Source organism: Salvelinus fontinalis, chromosome 27, assembly GCF_029448725.1.
Source record: "Salvelinus fontinalis isolate EN_2023a chromosome 27, ASM2944872v1, whole genome shotgun sequence".
Lineage (NCBI taxonomy): Eukaryota > Metazoa > Chordata > Actinopteri > Salmoniformes > Salmonidae > Salvelinus > Salvelinus fontinalis.
Window position 1 is genome coordinate 20929246 of NC_074691.1, and position 22251 is coordinate 20951496.

General features: G+C 43.1%; 1 protein-coding gene and 1 non-coding gene across 2 annotated transcripts in view; both read left to right on the forward strand.

Annotated features, from left to right (window-relative positions):
- Positions 1–10220: 10220 nt before the first annotated feature.
- Positions 10221–10303, forward strand: trnal-uaa (transfer RNA leucine (anticodon UAA)). The gene has a single exon. It is a non-coding gene; the product is annotated as a tRNA-Leu (tRNA).
- Positions 10304–14810: 4507 nt separating this feature from the next.
- The window catches only part of utrn (utrophin), a 314619-nt gene continuing 307178 nt past the window's right edge, over positions 14811–22251 (forward strand). The window contains exons 1-2 of the mRNA XM_055885258.1: positions 14811–15258; positions 16879–17053. Of these exons, the coding sequence (XP_055741233.1) occupies positions 16972–17053 (82 nt within the window). The 5' untranslated portion in view covers positions 14811–15258; positions 16879–16971. The remainder of the gene's footprint in view (positions 15259–16878; positions 17054–22251) is intronic.

Genomic DNA, 22251 nt, shown 5'->3' on the forward strand with positions numbered 1-22251 from the left:
ATGTAAACGCATGACGCGTTTGGAATTCCATGACCAGAAGTCTTTAATCAGAATACTAAAACTGCATGAATTGTCAAGTCTAGACACGGCCTCAGAGACCGAGGTAAAGACAGATTCAGGTTGGATATTAGACGGATATTCGCCTGTAGTTTTCCTTACATCCACCAACAGCAGTTAGGGACCGTCAATATAGTGACAAATAAAACATTTCAAATTCCAATAGCTCTTTAACCATTACTCCTAAAACTTTCTAAACTGGTTCTAGGTAACCCGATGGCATAGACACACATTGCACACACTTTTTTTGTCGATTTACATCTTGCACTATTTTAAATGATTTAATTTAATTTTTGAATTTCAATAGCCTCTTGGTCATGTGATCTACTGACTCCAAACAAGGTTCAGAATGTACACTTAGTGGCCCTACACATTGCATGCCCTTTAGGTTGTCCATTTTCAACTCACTAAATTTCACATGGGTTTTCAATTTGTTCAATGTTTCTAATTTCAATAGCTCCCAATGTCCACTGACTACCCTTGTATATTGCACACCCTTAAGTTTGTCCATTTTCATGACACGATTTTACATTCATTTTGTGAACTTCAGAATTTCAATAGCTCCTTGGTCATGTGACCTACTGACTTCAAACAAGGTTCAGAATGTACACTCAGTGGGCCTACACATTGCACACCCTTTACTTTGTCCATTTTCATCACACACACAAGTTTACATTAATTTGCCTGCTCTGCCCCCCTGAAGGACAGTGTCACTCACACACCTATTCACTTGGGCCTTCAATAGCTATTTGGTTATGTGACCTACTGACCTTAAAGTTTCAGAATGTCCACAGACTACCCTTGAAAATGGACCAACTAAAGGTTTTGCAATATACATCTCACACAATTGTATATACATTTTTCAAACTTTACAATTTCAATAGCTCCTTGGTAAAAATAATTTCTATAGCTCCTACTGACCTCAAACTACTTTCAGAATGTCCACGGACTGGCAGAGACGGGTGCCGCGAGGCATCCAGTGCGGTAACGCGACCAATCCCAGAGAAGCTGGCGGGAGCCCCGGGGAGAGTTCTCTTTTCTTTGTGAAGGGCAGGGCACCCTGGAATGGGTTCACCCCGAGAGGGGGGCCCAAGCCCTGGAAAGTGTTGTGGTTTCGGCGGCGTCCGGTGAGCTCTGTCTGGCCCTTGAAAATTGAGGGTGTAAATCTCACGCCAGGCTGTACCTATATCCACAGCAGGTCTCCAAAGTGAACAGCCCCTGGCATGTTATAACAATGTAGGTAAGGGATGTTGGCAAAAAAAAGATCTGTAACTTCGGGATAAGGATTGGCTCTAAGGGCTGGGTCGGTTGGGATGGGGTGCGAAGCGGGGCTCGAGCCATTGGAAGTTTGTGCGGCCCATCTCGCGGTCTCTCGTGCGTGGTCTCGCAAGGGGCTGCGTGCGGTGATTCATCGGGGTGGTGCGTGGGGGGTTGGTTCCGGCAGTTGGCGGCAGCGCTCGCCGGCCCCACACTGCAGGTTGGGAGGTCTTCTCTACGCTCACTAGATGAGGCAGAGACTAAACCCATTGGTCCCCCATTGGCCCCGCATTGCATGGTTCTGGCTCATGCCCTATGAAGTGGGGAGAGGTATCTTCAGCTTGTCTGGGGAGGAAGGCCTACATCTGTGGGTAGTACCATCCACGCCCATTGATTTGCTGCGGAACCAGAAAATGGACGGAATAATCCTAGGTTCCCACTGGGCACAGATCACTGAATGTCAACTTGATGAAATTCAAAAGATAGTACCCACTTGTCGCGGTCACACTCAAATCACCCGTGGGGTGACTGTGACCCCCTCATGTCAAAGTGAGGAATATCGATGAAGCGCTGGTAAAGGTGGTTCCTATGGCTCTGTCCCAGATGGTTGACTGGGCAAGCAAATGATTGAAGGGGGATTATTTTTTGTTGCTTCTTCCGACACCCGGTTGATGGTGCTGCTAGATACTGCGATGAGTATTTGGTTCTCAAGTCCGCTGAAGGTTAGTAGCGGCAAACTGATGTCCAGTTTGTAAGACAGAAAAGCCTCTGAGGATACCACCGGGCGTGACTCGAATGGATGCCAATTTGATGATATTGGTACACCTGTCAAACGGTAACGCAGGTGTCCTAAGGCGAGCTTAGGGAGGACAGAAACTTCCTGTGGAGCAGAAGGTTAAAAGCTCGGTTGATCTTGATTTTCAGTATGAATACGATCCATCTGAATTTTTGGCTTTTAAGCAGGAGGTGTTAGAAAAGTTACCACAGGGATAACTGGCTTGTGTCGACCAAGCATTCATAGCGACGTCGCTTTTTGATCCTTCGATGTCGGCTCTTCCTATTATAAGGGATTTGCATCAATTCAAATCTGGTATCAGGATAAAATGTGATTCAGAGTCACCGAATATACTTTAAGTATTTTTATTAAGCTCAAGCGATAAATGGTAAATGCAATTTTCGTATATACGGGTTGACTAACACCTCGCAGGGTAGAACAGGGAACTGGCAGGATGTAAGTAAACGGCTGTTCTTATACTGTGATAGACGTAGTTCCAACCCGTCTGTTGGCCTATCACAGTAGAGGCTGAGCGTGGTTTAAACTTGCTCAGCCTATCGCCGGCGCTCAGGCTGGTCCCAGCCTCTTGGCGCTCCTTGGTGTCCGGCGCTGTTGCTGTGTAGATTACGCTCCCACACCCTAGAGACTGAGGTCAGACAGTTCTGTAACATTGTTTGAGCTATTTGCACCTGCATAGAAAGCATACTGTTCTCGCTCAAGGTTAACCACAGCTTCTCAGCACACTATCTGGGGCAAAATGTTACTTCCAGCACACACACACAGACACCCAGGCGCCCAGGCTAACAGTTGCTAATATCCAATTATAGCGCAATAAACACAGATCCTCACACTGTCATTGCGAAGCAGAATTCACCACGTGTTGGATTGTTCACCCACTAATAAGGAACGTGAGCTGGGTTTAGACCGTCGTGAGAAAGGTTAGTTTTACCCTTTCTGATGATGTGTTATTGCAATAGTAATCTTGCTCAGTACGAGAGGAACCGTAGGTTCAGACATTTGGTGTACTTGATTGGCTGAGGAGCCAATGGTGCGAAGCTACCATCTGTGGGATTATGACTGAACTCCTCTAAGTCAGAATCCCCCCTAAACGTAAGGATACCGTAGCGCGGTGGATCTTCGGTTGGCCGGGATAACCTGCCTCTTTTGGCAGGTGAGTAGAGCCGTTCGTGTTGGGGTGCAGCCTGATGAGTTGCTGCCCCTCTCCTGATGCGCACAGCATGTTTGTGGTGAACCTGGTGCTAAATCACTCGTAGACGACCTGATTCTGGGTCAGGGTTTCGTACTTAGCAGAGCAGCTCACTCGCTGCGATCTATTGAAAGTCAAGGCGTCTTCCTCCACCATCCTCCTTCTTTACTTACGGGTTACCAGGTGCATGTAGAAGTGCCAGGGGCCAGAGGCCAGACACAGAGTGTGAGAGTCCATGCAGGCGGGTACAAGGCATAAAACATTGACATTGGGCTCCGGATAGGTAGGGGGATAGGTGGTGGTTGCCCATCCACCCGGGCCCGTCCTCTGTTGGGACTGTGAGTCAGGTTGGGACTCGCTGTGGAAGTCAAAAGGTCACCAGGTGCACGAGGAGGCTTCCCCCAGGGCGGGGGGCACTCAGAGTCCGAGCAGGGGCGGCCGGACTCAGCGGCTGGGGGCAGCACTCAGGCTGTGGAGGTTGGGGACTTAGTCTATGAGCGAATAAAAGCGGGCGGGTCACCAGGTGCACAGAGCTTGTTTCAGGTTACCAAGTGCACAAGGAGGCATCTATCAAGGCAGGGGGCACTCCGAGTCCAAGCAGGGGTGGCCGGACTCTGGGGCTGGGGGCAGCACTCAGGCCATGGAGGTTGGAGTGGACACTTAGTCTGTGAGCAGAAAAAAGCGGGAGCATAGAGTCGCCAGGAGCACAGAGCCTGTTTCGGGTTACACGTGGTTCCTGACAGCGGGACTATAGACATTTCAGTAATTCCAGGGAGTAAACTATACTCTAAGGCCAAGGGAGAGGGGAGTTGACCGGGTAGGGAGAGTAGGTGTGGAGACCTGGAGGTCTGTAGTTCCAGGGAGTAAGCTATACACTCTCAGGCACAGGGAGAGGGCGGGCAGGGACTGTAGGCCAGGAGTCAGAGGTCACCAGGTCAAAGGGGGCCTGTATGGAGGTCAGGAAGGCCCCAGGGAGAAGGCCCAAGTGAATAGGTGTGTGAGTGACACTGTCCTTCAGGGGGGCAGAGCAGGCAAATTAATGTAAACTTGTGTGTGAGATTAAAATGGACAAACTAAAGGGTGTGCAATGTGTAGGCCCACCGAGTGTATATTCTGAACCTTGTTTGAAGTCAGTAGGTCACATGACCAAGGAGCTATTGAAATTAGAAATTTTGAAAATTTATGTAAAAACATGTGTGATGAAAATGGACAAACTAAAGGGTGTGCAATGTGTAGGCCCACCGAGTGTATATTCTGAACCTTGTTTGAAGTCAGTAGGTCACATGACCAAGGAGCTATTGAAATTAGAAATTTTGAAAATTTATGTAAAAACATGTGTGATGAAAATGGACAAACTAAAGGGTGTGCAATATAGAAGGGTAGTCAGTGGACATTGGGAGCTATTGAAATTAGAAACATTGAAAAAATTGAAAACCCATGTGAAATTGTGTGAGATAAATGGACAAACTAAAGGGCATGCAATGTGTAGGGCTCACATTTCCACATGTTTATTAGCTTTGCAAAGTGAATGTCCAAATCGTGAAAATAAGACCTGCGCAATGCTGTGCGCAATTTTTCCAACATGACACTTATTTGGAGTCAGCCAATATCCAGCCTGAAACTGTTTTTACCTCAGTGCCTCAGAGTATGTTTGGAGTATTCTGTTGTTTTTCAACTCTTAATGATCGGCTATGAAAAGCCAACTGAAAATTATTCATGATTATTATTTGACCATGCTTGTCACTTATGAACATTTTTGAACATCTTGGCATAGTTCTGTTATAATCTCCACCCGGCACAGCCAGAAGAGGACTGGCCACCCCTCATAGCCTGGTTCCTCTCTAGGTTTCTTCTTAGGTTTTGGCCTTTCTAGGGAGTTTTTCCTAGCCACCGTGCTTCTACACCTGCATTGCTTGCTGTTTGGGGTTTTAGGCTGGGTTTCTGTACAGCACTTCGAGATATTAGCTGATGTACGAAGGGCTATATAAAATAAACTTGATTGATTGATATTTATTTCTCGCACATAAGGACAAGCTGACCAATATAATTGGTCAACTTTTGTACTATGGGGATAGTAGATTGACACAGGCTAGTGCTTTTGCTGTTTTTTACTCAACTTGTTGGCTGAGGAAAAGTAATGTGGACAGTTCTTCTATATGGAAGGCCAAAAGTTTCAAATAGTCGTACCCGGAACATGCCTTAACACTTGTAATTATAATTTTTCACTTGCTATTTTCAAGCGTCAAATGTCATTTTTTGTACTCGTGATTTTTTTCACAAGTACTCGAGTACACGAGTTTTCACCTGTCCAGTGTGTGTTTACAGGCGACTTGAACACCTGTTATGGGCATTTTTACACTCGTTCAGTGTGCATTTACAGGTGATTAGAACGCTTGTTATGGGTATTTTACATGTGTTCATTACACCTGTTCAGCCTATTGGGCAAGGAATGGCGTTTTTGTAGTTTTTGGATAATTGCCGAAAACAACTTATTTAGTAGCTAACATCACATTTTGTGATAAAAAAAAAAGCACATTAAAGGCTTCATAATTCAGAAAGATTTTTTTTCATTTTAATTAGCTATACATCATTTTTCCTTGTCTGAAGTATAGATAGAGATAGATAGAGAGAGATATATAAATTCTGACTCTTTCCATCCACCAGATGGGATTGTTTTGCGAAAAGTACCTACTTTTCCAAAACCCCATTTGTTTGAAAAATTAAAGCAATAAGTCACTATACTTTCCAAACCACAAAGGCTGAATTAATATGTTTTCTAAAAAATCATTTATAAACTGTTACGGAGGCAAGACCAGGGAGCACAACATTTGAGATAAATAAGCTTCTTGTGCCTATGCAAAATGTCTGGGATCTTTTATTTCAGCTCATGAGACCAACACTTTACATGTTGCATTTTGTATATAAATCCATGTAAAAATGTGGTGCAAACTGAGACGTCACTGCTCTGGCTAGCTGTCTGTCCAGTACATAACATGCACATATCTAATGTTATCTTTTAAGGCTACTTCTGCACAGTTTATTCCGTCATTGATACGTTTATCCTACTTATTCCCTGACATTGTCCAAGTTCTCATTAAGGGAAATAAACATTTACAGTAGACATTTCCCCGATCATAGCCTAGCTCAAAACTAATGAGACTGTTTCAGCATGTAAAAAGTAACAGTACAAAACATACATTATTTTAGCAAACATAAAATAAGTGAATTGACTGAATAGATATTAAATAAACGTTTCAAAACAATATATACTATAGACCTGCTAAATTACTCACATCCAGCATTAGAAACAGAATAAACTAAAATAATTCTGTATTTATTTCAGATGTAACAATTGTTGATGAAGCAAACATTGTATGACTTGTTGAAGGTATGGTAGAAAGAAGCTGTCTGTTTTCCTCCCCCTCCTTCATCCATGGTGCTCATTCAACATAGCATTTGGAGATTCCTGTGAACATCATCATAAACATGTCATTCTGAACAGCAACATCTTCCTAACAAGAATTTAGACCAGTTGACAATTCAACAGAATTCAGTCATGTTCATGTTGTTGATTGGTACATGAGACAGATAACAAGATAGCAAGCCATGGTATATCAGACTGTATACCACGGGTATGAGTCAATATTACTTGTTTACTGTTGCAATTACGTTGGTAACCTTGGGTTGGTCGTGCCTGAATACAGCCCTTGTATATTGTCCATATACCACAAACCCCTGAGGTGCCTTATTGCTTAAATATAACAGATACATGTGCATGTGAGGTTTAAAATAATAATGTTACTACTACTAGCTTGCTCTCTCCCTGCTTTTCCTGAACCTGTTTATCTGATATAGCTAGTTGTTATTGTTCTTCCTTGCTCATCCAAAGCAGGTTTTTCTCCTCCTCGCTAGTCTTCAGATGCTTGACTACATGATCATCATGTTGTGGCTGTAACATGGACATTGCATTAGAACAACATCTAGATACAGTCTTAGAAAAAAGGGGTTCCAAAAGTGTTCTTCAGCTGTCCTCTGAGTATAACCCTTTTTGGTTCAAAAGTGGTTCTACTTGGAACCAACAAGGGTTCTTCAAAAAGTTATCCTACGGGGACAGCTGAATAACTTTTAAAGTTCTAGTTTGTAGCTTTATCAGAGACATTTTCAGGAAAAGCAGCTCATTTACCAAGCCAATAAAATGTCTCTGATATAAGTAGCTAGTAATTCTTGTTATATAGGCGTTCCTCCTCCTCGCTGGTCTGCAGATGCTTGAGTACTTTACATTTCCTAGAACTAACAACTTTATCAGATAGACATTTTCAGGAAAAGCAACTCATTTAGCAAGCCAATAAAATACCTATTGCATGGTTCAACCTTGAAATATAGCTACTCAAGATAGAGATCTTACCTTTTTATATCTGTAGCAGTTTTCTCTCACCTTGTCTGGGTACTGCAACAGCCAGATCTTATTCCCCCTTCTCTATTGGCTAGATTCTGCAGGGAGCTAGCATGTTCTCCTAAAACATTAGCTAATAGCTAAGTTAGCCAACTTGAGCAAATAAATCTCAGCTTGCTAATTAGCAAAGCCAACCAATTACACAACAAATATACACCAAGTAAATCATTATTTTCTAAATTAATGTTAGTCTCAGCCAAATGACAAGTACAAATAACTATTGCTCTGTCCCACAACGTAACAACCATTAGTTACAGGCTAGACAGAAGACTATTGCTAGTTAGCTAATTAGCCATGATATTTCAATGAAAATAAGCTAGCTAGCCAGCGTCAGCTTTGTAGTTGTAATGCTATATGGAAAAATGTTTTAATTTCTTCCTCCAATTGTCAACAATGCCAAATTTTAACAATTTGATCCATATTGAGAAACATCTCCTCCCTCCCTGAGTAAGCGATTCGTCGCAACAGGCCGGAAGTCAAACAAAGTCAAACTCACTGAAATTGAGGTGGGACAGGCTACAATGTGGTACTTTCAGACGTATGAAATGTACCCGTTACTACACAGGCGCTCAGAACGTGTGCAATGGCAGAATTTCATGAGTCTGAAAGTACAATATTCAAACATTCTAATCACCTGTAAATGCACACTGAACAGGTGCAATGAACACGTGTAAAAATGCCCATACGACTTCAATATGCGCCTAGGAATTCGATAAGGATGCACTATTGCATCCTAGATGACAGTCTTCACTTGTAGCCTACCTTGGAGCTGCGTTGCCTGTGAGACAGATTTTGCTAGCTAGAACTTTTGTGTTTCAGATAGCCATGTGTCAGGCACTTTTGACACCTTCAGAACTGCCCGGGTGAGGACCATAGTAGTAGATAAGTTGCTGAACATTATTTCACTTGTATGGCCTGCTTGTTTAGAACGTTTGCAAAAACATTATGAATACATATATCTAATCTAGCCTTAAGCGCGGTATGCACAAGATCGCTAACGTTAGCAAGAGATGCGTATATAATGAGGAGATGCTCATGTCTCCTCCCTAAAAATGGGAGTCATCCCAAAGCGGAAGGCAGGCTACAAGCTTGGGTTAGTTATACACAATTTTGGTTTAGGCAGATATGTTTTATACTAAACCAAGATAGACCACAGCCTGTCGTTTCCAATGGGAACAAATTAGTCATAGTGGGCACAACAAGCAAGGAGGTGGGCAGAGCCAAGCACGAGGTAGCGAGATCCTATTGGCCCGTTCTAGCACGCATCTGTATATTTCCGTTGGAGAACGCCTACTATGTGAAGTGCGCGTGTGCAATGACTCAATTTGCCTTTGCACGCCTTCTAAACAACGCGATTTTTAAAAACTTTGGCAAATAGTAAATATACAACATTTTGTCCACTCTGTTCATAACATATTATAGCTTTAGTAACAGAACTGTATTGATATCAAAAGTTTCATCGATGAGAAAATCTGCTGAATGTCGGGCAAAATCCATCTCCTTCCATCTTCTCCCACTGGGCTGCCTTTCACTACCATATTTGGTAGTGAGTGGTAAAACCAAGCGGATGCTTCACATGTATACATCCGGTGAAATATCTCTCATTGTTCTATCTGTGGCTTAGGGGTGTGTTCGTAAATTCAATCTGGAGTGCCAGAGAACAAATTCTGGGCGTTCGTAAATTCAGAGTATTGTCAGATTGTCCGTTCGTAAATTCAGAGCGCACACTGGACGCTCTGGCCGAGGAGTAGGGTTGATCCGAGCTTTCTGACCTCACAACGGTAGTCAAGCACCCGAGGTAACTAGCTAATGTTGGCTAGCTTGCTAGCTACTTCCAGACACAAATGAGAGAACACCTCACGCTTATTTTGCCGACGTTTATTGACACTGGCCATATTCAACGGGTGTTGAGCGTTCGTAAATTCGCCAGTCATAGTTATTCTGCGCTCAGGCGAGTACTCCTGAAAGCGGAGTAGATAGCCAGAGTGAATTTACGAACGCACCTATAGATCTTCAAAATTTTCCCATATCTGGCCTTATTGTGGACAGATTTTGGCGAGAGTTAAACATCTCGCTTCGCCTCTTCCTCTCTTCGTTAGCTTGCTAGCTACAATTATAATAATATGGCTAGCTACAGTAGGTAGACTGCATGTGTATGCTAGCTAGTTTGCCAGCTAGCTATGAGCTAAGAGTGAAATTAAGCTGCACAAATAATTATTTAGACTTATCTTGAAATGTGAATCCTGCGTTTGCTTAAGTAGAATAGTAGCCAGCTAATAGCTTAACTAGCAAACGATAGCATATCAGTTATCGAGGGTCCCTTGGTAGCTCATCGTCTGTTTCATGCAGCTGCCGTGTTGAAATGGATTGCTCGGCAAACTGTACAAACACATAAAGTCTGCGTAGTAACGTCAATGGGTAACTTTCCAGCAACTTTATTTATCAATACGTCGTTGCAGTAAGGTGTGTATACCAGGATGGCCGAGTGGTTAAGGCGTTGGACTTAAGATCCAATGGACATATGTCCGCGTGGGTTCGAACCCCACTCCTGGTAGAAAGTTTTGCTCAAGGAAAGCACTTCCATCGAAAATATGCGGCGTTGTTATTCAATTGAATTGGTTGTGGTAAACGGTTTGTACTGTAGTGTGTTTAGTCTGTCACATGCTGCAGTCAGTCTGTCGCAATAAACAACATTAAAACGTTAGAGCGTAATCTGGCTACACTTTCAGTGTGTTACATTAAAACATTATATCTGATAGTTGGGCTACTGTTATTGTAACACCTTCATGTCACATAAGAAGCAGTTGAATATATTAACTGACTATAAATGTCTTGTTTATGTAAAATCTGGTAATGGGTGCACCTCAACCACGCTCAAGGTCATAAACGATATCTTAACCGCCATCGATAGGAAACAATACTGTGCAGCCGTATTCATTGACCTGGCCAAGGCTTTTGACTCTGTCAATCACCACATCCTCATCGGCAGACTCGACAGCCTTGGTTTCTCTAATGATTGCCTCGCCTGGTTCACCAACTACTTCTCTGATCGAGTTCAGTGTGTCAAATCGGAGGGTCTGTTGTCCGGGCCTCTGGCAGTCTCTATGTGGGTGCCACAGGGTTCAATTCTTGGACCGACTCTCTTCTCTGTATACATCAATGATGTCGCTCTTGCTGCTGGTGAGTCTCTGATCCACCTCTACGCAGACGACACTATTCTGTATACTTCTGGCCCTTCTTTTGACACTGTGTTAACCCTCCAGGCGAGCTTCAATGCCATACAACTCTCCTTCCGTGGCCTCCAATTGCTCTTAAATACAAGTAAAACTAAATGCATGCTCTTCAACCGATCGCTGCCTGCACCTGCCCGCCTGTCCAACATCACTACTCTAGACGGCTTTGATTTAGAATATGTGGACAACTACAAATACCTAGGTGTCTGGTTAGACTGTAAACTCTCCTTCCAGACTCACATCAAACATCTCCAATCCAAAGTTAAATCTAGAATTGGCTTCCTATTCCGCAACAAAGCATCCTTCACTCATGCTGCCAAACATACCCTTGTAAAACTGACCATCCTACCAATCCTTGACTTCGGTGATGTCATTTACAAAATAGCCTCCAATACCTTACTCAATAAATTGGATGCAGTTTATCACAGTGCCATCCGTTTTGTCACCAAAGCCCCATACACTACCCACCACTGCGACCTGTACACTCTCGTTGGCTGGCCCTCGCTTCATACTCGTCGCCAAACCCACTGGCTCCAGGTCATCTACAAGACCCTGCTAGGTAAAGTCCCCCCTTATCTCAGATCGCTGGTCACCATAGCAGCACCTACCTGTAGCACGCGCTCCAGCAGGTATATCTCTCTGGTCACCCCCAAAACCAATTCTTCCTTTGGCCGCCTCTCCTTCCAGTTCTCTGCTGCCAATGACTGGAACGAACTACAACAATCTCTGAAACTGGAAACACTTATCTCCCTCACTAGCTTTAAGCACCAGCTGTCAGAGCAGCTCATAGATTACTGCACCTGTACATAGCCCATCTATAATTTAGCCTAAACAACTACCTCTTTACCTACTGTATTCATTTGTTTATTTTTGCTCCTTTGCACCCCATTATTTCTCTCTACTTTGCACTTTCTTCCACTGCAAACCAACCATTCCAGTGTTTTTTTTTAATTCTTTACTTGCTATATTGTATTTACTTCGCCACCATGGCCTTTTTATATATACTTTTTTTATATATATTTTGTTTGCCTTCACCTCCCTTATATCACCTCACTTGCTCACATTGTATATAGACTTATTTTTCACTGTATTATTGACTGTATGTTTGTTCTACTCCATGTGTAACTATGTGTTGTTGTATGTGTCGAACTGCTTTGCTTTATCTTGGCCAGGTCGCAATTGTAAATGAGAACGTGTTCTCAATTTGCCTATGTAACGACTTTCCTCTTCCTCCGAAGAGGAGGAGCAGGGATTGAACCAAAATGCAGCGTTGGAATATGACGTACTGATTTATTGAACAAGACGAAACGAAATACACTTGATAAACTACAAAAACAACGTAGACTGACCTGAACGTAGGAACTTACATGTAACGAACAGGAAAACTGACTACATAAAACGAACAAACAAACAAAACCGAAACAGTCCCGTGTGGCGACACAGACACAGGAGACAACCACCCACAAACAAACAGTGTGAAAACACCTACCTTAATATGGCTCTCAATCAGAGGAAATGAAAACCACCTGCCTCTAATTGAGAGCCATATCAGGTCACCCTATTACCAACATAGAAACACATAACATAGACTACCCACCCAAACTCACGCCCTGACCGTCAAACATATACAAAATAACAGAAAACCGGTCAGGAACGTGACAGCCTACCTGGTTAAATAAAGGTGAAATAAATAAATAAAAATGATAAAGTGTAGCCAAGGCTACCCCCTACTGGTCAATAAAATATATTGCCTTGATTCTCTAAGATGTAATAACCTAATGTTGTAATAAAAACGGTGGGTTATGATGTTTGCTTTACAAAAAAAGTATATGTTGCTGATTGTTGAAATAATTAACATGTACTTGACTTTTACTTGTATTTTACTCATGAGCTTCTCGCCACATCTCTATTTTAGAATATTTTTACAGTTAGCCTAGGCCCTAATATTTAATCAATGAATAAATGACAATACTAAATGTATCCTGCTGGACACAAGGGGGCGCTATAACTCTTTTATGTGTAGGCCTGCACTACATGCCCTTTCAATTTCATAATTGTCAGGCCAGCGGCACCACATTTTTTTTTTTTTGATTTAACCTTTATTTCACTAGGCAAGTCAGTTAAGACTAAATTCTTATTTACAATGACAGCCTACACCAGCCAAACCCGGACGATGCTGGGCCAATTGTGTGCCACCCTATGGGACTCCCAATCACGGCCGGTTGTGATAGAGCCTGGATCATCTCCATCACAGAATAATAATTAGAGCAGTATTATATATCTCAGAAAGCAACACTTTGTCCTAGGTTTACATATATCTATGTAACTACACAGTAATATAACAGGTAGAGTTACATGATAACGGATTTGTACATGTAAGAGTGGTGAAACTTATTGCAGTATCTGAGACAGATACTGCTGCCGGTGTATTCAAAGTGTAATATTAAATGTTAACTTAGCATGTAACGGTGACCTGTCATCTGCCTTTATGTGGCCCATCATGAGGCTGCATTTGGCCTATTATTTTCCATTCAAATCAACTACTCTCTCCAACTGGTTTATAGGTCAGGATAGGTCTTACATTCCATCTTCATTTTGCAGTCTTCCTCCCAGGTCGGCTCATTTTACCTGTGCGGTTACCTGACACCTGTGCAAGGGCCCTGCTGAGCGCTCATTTGTGCAATCAATCCTCTTCTATGGTCTGCGCGAGGAAGCGCACACAAAGAGGCAGTGACAACTGAAACGAGGGAGGGAGAGGGGACAAGGCAACATCACTAAAGCCATCGAGGCCCAGGCAGAGGATGTTTAGATTTCCATTAGGCCTACTCAATCTTGACCAGCAATGGTTGCCTTTGGGATGTTGGCCTTTAATATCAATTATATATTTAGGCCAATCCTAGATAGGCTTACTCATTATTAATTATCTATGTGTGTGTGTGTCTGATTAACTCAAGATAAAGGAAAGGAAAACCTAATTCAAAGGGATGAATGTGAAACGTATACCACTGTCATTGTTTCTAGTTGATCCCAGAAGAGCTATCCACACCTGTAAACTACACTGCTATCAAATATTTTTCCACCTACCTTGATGATCTTCAAACTGTTGACATGCAACCATGTTTTATAAACGCACATCATCAACAATTTCAGATTGCATATCTCATAGTTATAACATATAGGATATAGGCCTACTGTATAGGGTATGTTGTCAATGTCAACAGTTGAATGTCATTGGGGCTTTACTTTTTTGTAACATGTAACCGCTCTGAGATATCAAGCATCTTCAGTGGCATGGAATGTATCGCCTTGACTGCAGACAAATGCACAAAGCATTGGTTTATACTATTATTCGAGACATTGGAAGGCAAACAACAATAGCAGCCCAAGTTCTATTAGCCCTAGTCCATGTGAAATGAGTGGCCTAATCAAACTAAATCAATAATAATTAACCAATAACCACAAGACCCATTTATTTGAGATAAAGTGACACAACAGAAAAACACATAAATTGTATTTTGGGTACGGTTACATCTTAACATTTTTGATTGAGTTGGTTTCCACACGCGATTCAAAAGTTTTCATATCCTTCGTCGGGGGAACCACCGTCATGGCTGGAAAGAGTACAGCTTTAATTTTTTTTTGCAGTTGAGCTAACCACTGTCCTTCACCTAACCTGCCACGTTAATTATCCTAACCCGCTCCGGAAATTATCTTAACCTGCTACGAAAATTAAACTCTGACAAAAACTGTTGGCCTGTCCATTCCAGTCAAAACCGGGAACCAACTCAAGCGCGTGTGCGCGCGGTCACGTGACGCCGACCGCGCCATGTTTCCATCTGCGCGTCAGAAGTTTGCGGGCAGGCAGGGAAAGGTAGCAACAGGAACAAAGTTTGGGACGGACTCCCTCGTTAGCAGAGCGGGTTTCTCCCGTAAAATGAGCTAACATTTTTTCATCAACAAAAAAACTGAACACACCCGATAACCATCAGGAAGACAACGGACCCACAAACAGCAGTTTCTTAGATGCTTTGGAAAATAGCTATTGTGAAGTGTGTTGATGTGCTGGACTGTGCTTTTTTTTTGTTGCATAGTTTGGAGTGCCCCCGCCTCTTAAAATGGCTTAAAGGTCCTCGTGTTGATATATTTTAACATTTAAGATAGGGTATTTTTGTTAGCTTGTAATTTTTCACAAATACAGCGAACTTTTAATTATATTTTTTTGTGCCAAAATACGCGGATTTTCCACGATCGCGCCCCCTGATTGACAGGAGCGAAGGTGAGTGTGATTTTGTTTAGCTAACACTCGAGATGAAAATATGGCTACATAGTAGCCGAAATAGGCTATCATTATTTACGCCAATACACTCAAGAAAACACAATGTAGCCTACTTGCCAAATCAATAAATCATCTATTATCTGAGATTGTGTAAGGACCTTGTGATCCAACTAGCAATGCATTGTTTCTTTATCATTTCTTGAACCACTTGTTGAATCATATTTGCTGTTTTTGCAAGTGTAACAGTGCCATATCCCATAGTTCAAAAGAGTCTGCCACATATTTTTAATGTTCGTGCTAATCTGATCGGATTATAATGACATGAGTATTGGCCCGGAAAATTGCAGACATTGGTGCCATTCAAAGCAAACGATTCGTGTTAATAAGATTTTTATAACTGGGTATAGCTACAACTGTATACTTTAGTGCAATCAATTCTACATATGCTTGCTATTTTAATGCAATTTACTGAAACGTTTAAAGGCCCTTTAACTTGGCTAAACTAGTCGACTGGGTCCGTTGCTGATGTTTTTTGCCTTCGGTTGTCAAAGCAACTTTAATTTTTGGAGGAGGAACTGAAATTGAGAAGACACTGGCCAATTGGTTTTTCTGTTTTTCATCTTTACAGATACTATATTTGGATGCTTACATCACTCCCCAAGCATTAATACTTAGGCTAGTTACAGATAAAACGTGTCCCTATTGAGTCTTCTTTCCTCTCATGGTAGAGACATATTTGTGTTATTCAAATGAACTTTGTGGTCTTATGAAGGGTTTCTTTTTGTATAATTTTTTTCAACCTTTATTTAACTAGGCAAGTCAGTTAAGAAAAAAACATCTTATTTATTAACTGAACTACTTAAACTCTTCATAAGGTATACAATGTAAAGTGTTGATGTATGCCAATGACATTACCGTTCATCTATTCTGGATGAACTGTGGTAACAGATTTAGTTAACTTTGACCTCAATTTCTATTATAACCTCCAATTAATACTCTGCCAAACGTCATCCTTCTCTGATTTGCTCAGTAAGATCACATAACAGTCCCATTAAATGTGTACATGACAAATCACAGCACAACTCACCACATAGAGGTCAAATTATTTAAAGTAAATGATTTGTGAAAACAGCTCTTTGGATAATAATGGATGGAGTTGTCCTGTGTCTAGTGTAGAGAGGTGAGATCACGCTCTGCTTGTAGGCCAGGTCAACAACCTCGCTTTGTGCACTCTCACAACACACACACAGCTGTCAGTTTATCCTGTGTCGCGGAACAACCTTTCCCCTCAGCCTCTTTGGCATGGCCCTACACCTGTGTGTGTCAGTGGGGTATGGTGAGAAAGTCTTCCATTTTAATGAGGAGTCTCATCTTCTTACTTCTGCAGGGCAGCTGCATTTAACCATCACACAATTTTTCTAGCTGTCTTATAAAACAGGAGAGTTCTGTTGTGGTCATAGTTCTCCGACACATATGGATGAGTAGAACAGACCAATGTTTTTTCATGTGATGTTATTAGACAAGACCAGATTCAATCAACCAACCAAGCTTGGCCTCAATAGCACCCAAGGAAATAATAAGTAGTTAAAAACTTTCAGTACATTTGTTTTTCATATTTAGGTGACGTTGGATCTGAAGAAGTGGGACTCCTTTTAAAAAGTTAACAGATTAACATTCTAACGGAGGTAAACAGACAAGGACCTGGTGGACAAAATGGCTACCATGGCGTCACCTGGCGACGCTATCGAGGAAGCAGCCAATGATGAGTTCAATGACATCATCAAATGGAGATCTGGTACGTCCAATCATTGACCTCTTAATTAGTCAAAAGCATTTATCTTTTGGCGCATTGTCCTTGTTGGCAATGGCTGAGTCAACTGATGATACTTGTTTAGTAGTGTGTGTGTGTCATGCATTCCGCATGAGGTCAGATAAGATATGACCGTGTGTGTGTGTTGCTTGTACGTGTACAAAGGCATCAGTCCAAAGGATATGCTAACAAGGCCAGAAATCCTGTTTTAAGGTGGATAACTTTAGTTCCCATTGTTGGAGTGACAGAAAGAGCCTATGGGAATAAGAGAGAGCAAGATATGGTTTGAGGTAAGGACTCGAGTGAGGGAGGAAGGGAGATGGGGAGGAAGGAGAGCTACAAAGACAGAGGAGAAAGAGAAAGCAAAGGGAAAAGGAGGAATGCAGGGATGGGTTACAAGCCACACCTTTCATTCCCTCTCCTTTTGAACTCATCATTCTCACAATAGTCTTGTGTCTCAGTCTTGTGTCTGTGTGTGGCATTGCAAGCCTTTTACGTGGCAGTTCTCCCATAGTGTTTGAGTGTCTTGATTGTAACAGTGATTAGGCCCAGGGTCATTGTTCTATGCAGTGCTGTGCTGTGTCGTGTTGACTGTTGAAAACACTTTGAAACTGTCATCACTGGGGAGGTTGACAGTCCATGTGTCTCAGTGTCAGTGAGTGTATGCAGTCACTTTGCCACAGTTGGGAGGATATGACTGTATTAGCCCATAGGGCAGCTACAGTGGTTATCCTTTTCCCTTGTCCTGTCTCCCAGTGGTTTTAAGTTCCAGCCCTCAGAGCGGGCACTAAGCCCAGCTTTTTGGAACGCCAGCAGATTCCAGGCCAGGAATTCAACCATTCCATTGGACTTTGTAATTTACAACGCTTGTCTCCAGACCACAATGCTTTTCTTATAAGGATTTAGGTTGCCTAGCAACCCTAAAAGTAGTGTTTTCTTTTACCGCTCAGATGGAGAATTTAGCACATAGCTGAGGCGCTCTCTGAGAAATATAGCCGATACTAGGGATGTGACAAATGGACAATTTTGCTTAATGGTTTTCCATTAACTTCAATGTCAATTCTTAATACAGTACCAGTCAAATGTTTGGACACACCTACAGATTCCAGGGTTTTTCTTATTTAAAAAAAAACTTTTTTCTACATTGTAGAGTAATAGTGAATACATCAAAACTATGAAATAACACATATGGAATCATGTAGTAACCCAAAAAGTGTGAAACAAATCAAAATATATTTGAGATTTTTCAAAGTAACCACCTGTCACGGCCGTCGAAAGAAGAGGACCAAAGCGCAGCGTGGTCAGCGTACATATTCCTTTTTATTTTGAATGACGCCGACAAAAACAATAAACAATACAAAAACGACCGTGAAGCTTAAGGGCTATAGTGTCACAAACAAAGACAACCTCCCACACAGAAAGGAGGGAAAAGGGCTACCAAAGTATGGTTCCCAATCAGAGACAGCGATAGACAGCTGTCCCTGATTGAGAACCATACCCGGCCAAATCAAAGAAATACAAAAACATAGAAAATATAACATAGAATGCCCACCCAAATCACACTCTGACCAAACCCAAAATAGAGACATAAAAAGCTCTAAGGTCAGGGCATGACAGTACCCCCCCCCCCACAAAGGTGCAGACTCTGGCCGCAAAATCTGAACCTATAGGGGAGGGTCTGGGTGGGCATCTATCCGCGGTGGTGGCTCTGGTGCGGGACGTAGACCCCGCTCCACCTCTGGCTCACCCCACTTTGGTGGCGCCTCTGGTGCGGGGACCCCCGTCGCCGACCCTGGACTGGCCACCCTCGTAGCGGGCCCCGGACTGGGCACCCTCGCAGCGGGCCCCGGACTGGGCACCCTCGTAGCGGGCCCCGGACTGGGCACCCTCGCTGGGGGCCCCGGACTGGGCACCCTCGCTGATGGGAGGAGAACCATACCCGGCCAAAACAAAGAAATACAAAAACATAGAAAATAGAACATAGAATGCCCACCCAAATCACACTCTGACCAAACCCAAAATAGAGACATAAAAAGCTCTAAGGTCAGGGCGTGACACCACCCTTTGCCTTGATGACCGCTTTGCACACTCTTGGCATTCTCTCAACCAGCTTCATGAGGTGGTCACCTGGAATGCATTTCAATTAATATGTGTGCCTTTTTTAAAAGTTAATTTGTGGAATTTCTTTCCTTCTTAATGCGTTTGAGCCAATCAGTTGTGTTGTGACAAGGTAGGGTTGGTATACAGAAGAGAGCCCTATTTATTAAAAGACCAAGTCCATATTATGGCAAGAAAGGTTCACATAAGAAAAAAGAAACAACAGTCCATCATTACTTTAAGACATGAAGGTCAGTCAATTCTGAACATTTCAAGAACTTTGAACGTTTCTTCAAGTGGAGTTGCAAAAACCATCAAGCGCTGTGATGAAACTGGCTCTCATGAGGATCACCACAGGAAAGGAAGACCCAGAGTTAGCTCTGCTGCAGAGGATAAGTTCATTAGAGTTCAAGTAACAAACACATCTCAACATCAACTGTTCAGAGGAGACTGCGTGAATCAGGCCTTCATGGACGAATTGCTGCAAAGAAACCACTACTAAAGAACACCAATAAGAAGAGACAGGCCCAGAAACACAAGCAATGGACATTAGACCAGTGGAAATCTGTCCTTTGGTCTGATGAGCACAATTTTGAGATTTTTGGTTCCAACTGCCGTGTCTTTGTGAGGTGAATGGATGATCTCCGCATGTGTGGTTCCCACCGTGAAGCATGGAGGAGGAGGTGTGATGGTTCTTTTCTGGTGACACTGTCAGTGATTTATTTAGATTTCAAGGCACACTTAACCAGCATGGCTACCACAGGATTCTGTAGCGATACGCCATACCATCTGGTTTGTGCTTAGTGGGACTGTAATTTATTTTTCAACAGGACAATGACCCAACACACCTCCAGGCTGTGTAAGCACTATTTGAGTGATGGAGTGCTGCATCAGATGACTTGGCCTCCACAATCACCCGACCTCAACCCAATTGAGATGGTTTGGGATGAAGCGAACCGCAGAGTGAAGGAAAAGCAGCCAACAAGTGCTCAGCATATTAGGGAACTCCTTCAAGACTGTTGGAAAAGCATTCCAGGTGAAGCTGGTTGAGAGAATTCCAACAGTGTGCAAAGCTGTCATCAAGGCAAAGGGTGCGTCACGGCATTCAAGAGAAGAAGATTAGGACCAAGGTGCAGCGTAGTGCGTGTTCATATTTAATTTAATTTAATAACCGAACACTAAACACGAAAATGACTAAACGAATAACCGAAACAGTTCTGTCTGGTACAGAATACGAAACAAAAAACAACTACCCACAAACACTGGTTGGAACAGGCTACCTAAGTATGGCTCCCAATCAGAGACAACGATAGACAGCTGCCTCTGATTGGGAACCACACCAGGCCAAACACATAGAAACACAACAACAAAAAGAACAGACTGCCCACCCTAGTCACACCCTGGCCTTCCCAAAATAGAGAATAAAAAGCCTCTCTATAGCCAGGGCGTAACAGGGTGGCTATTTTGAAGAAGAATCTAAAATATATTTAGATTTGTTTAACACTTTTTTGGTTACTACAGGATTCCATATGTGTAACTTCATTGTTTTTATGTCTTCGCTATTCTACAATAAAGAAAAGCCCTTGAATGAGTAGGTGTGTCCAGACTTTTGACTGGTACTGTGTATCTCATCAATCTACACACAATACCCCATAATGACAAAGCGAAAACAGGATTTTAGAATTTTTTGCTAATAGATATAATTACTGTGTAGTTACATAGACACACAAATACCTTATTTACGAAAGTATTCAGACCCTTTGTTATGAGACTCAAAATTGAGCTCAGGTGAATCCTGATTCCATTGATCATCTTTGAGTTGTTTCTACAACTTGATTGGAGTCCAGCTGTGGTAAATTCAATTGATTGGACATGATCTGGAAAGGCACACACCTGTCTATATACACTGCTCAAAAAAATAAAGGGAACACTTAAACAACACAATGTAACTCCAAGTCAATCACACTTCTGTGAAATCAAACTGTCCACTTAGGAAGCAACACTGATTGACAATAAATTTCACATGCTGTTGTGCAAATGGAATAGACAACAGGTGGAAATTATAGGCAATTAGCAAGACACTCCCAATAAAGGAGTGGTTCTGCAGGTGGTGACCACAGACCACTTCTCAGTTCCTATGCTTCCTGGCTGATGTTTTGGTCACTTTTGAATGCTGGCGGTGCTTTCACTCTAGTGGTAGCATGAGACGGAGTCTACAACCCACACAAGTGGCTCAGGTAGTGCAGCTCATCCAGAATGGCACATCAATGCGAGCTGTGGCAAGAAGGTTTGCTGTGTCTGTCAGCGTAGTGTCCAGAGCATGGAGGCGCTACCAGGAGACAGGCCAATACATCAGGAGACGTGGAGGAGGCCGTAGGAGGGCAACAACCCAGCAGCAGGACCGCTACCTCCGCCTTTGTGCCAGGAGGTGCAGGAGGAGCACTGCCAGAGCCCTGCAAAATGACCTCCAGCAGGCCACAAATGTGCATGTGTCTGCTTAAACGGTCAGAAACAGACTCCATGAGGGTGGTATGAGGGCCCGACGTCCACAGGCGGGGGTTGTGCTTACAGCCCAACACCGTGCAGGACGTTTGGCATTTGCCAGAGAACACCAAGATTGGCAAATTCGCCACTGGCGCCCTTTGCTCTTCACAGATGAAAGCAGGTTCACACTGAGCACATGTGACAGACGTGACAGAGTCTGGAGACGCTGTGGAGAACGTTCTGCTGCCTGCAACATCCTCCAGCATGACCGGTTTGGCGGTCGGTCAGTCATGGTGTGGGGTGGCATTTCTTTGGGGGGCCGCACAGCCCTCCATGTGCTCGCCAGAGGTAGCCTGACTGCCATTAGGTACCGAGATGAGATCCTCAGACCCCTTGTGAGACCATATGCTGGTGCGGTTAGCCCTGGGTTTCTCCTAATGCAAGACAATGCTAGACCTCATGTGGCTGGAGTGTGTCAGCAGTTCTTGCAAGAGGAAGGCATTGATGCTATGGACTGGCCCGCCCCTTCCCCAGACCTGAATCCAATTGAGCACATCTGGGACATCATGTCTCGCTCCATCCACCAACGCCACGTTGCACCA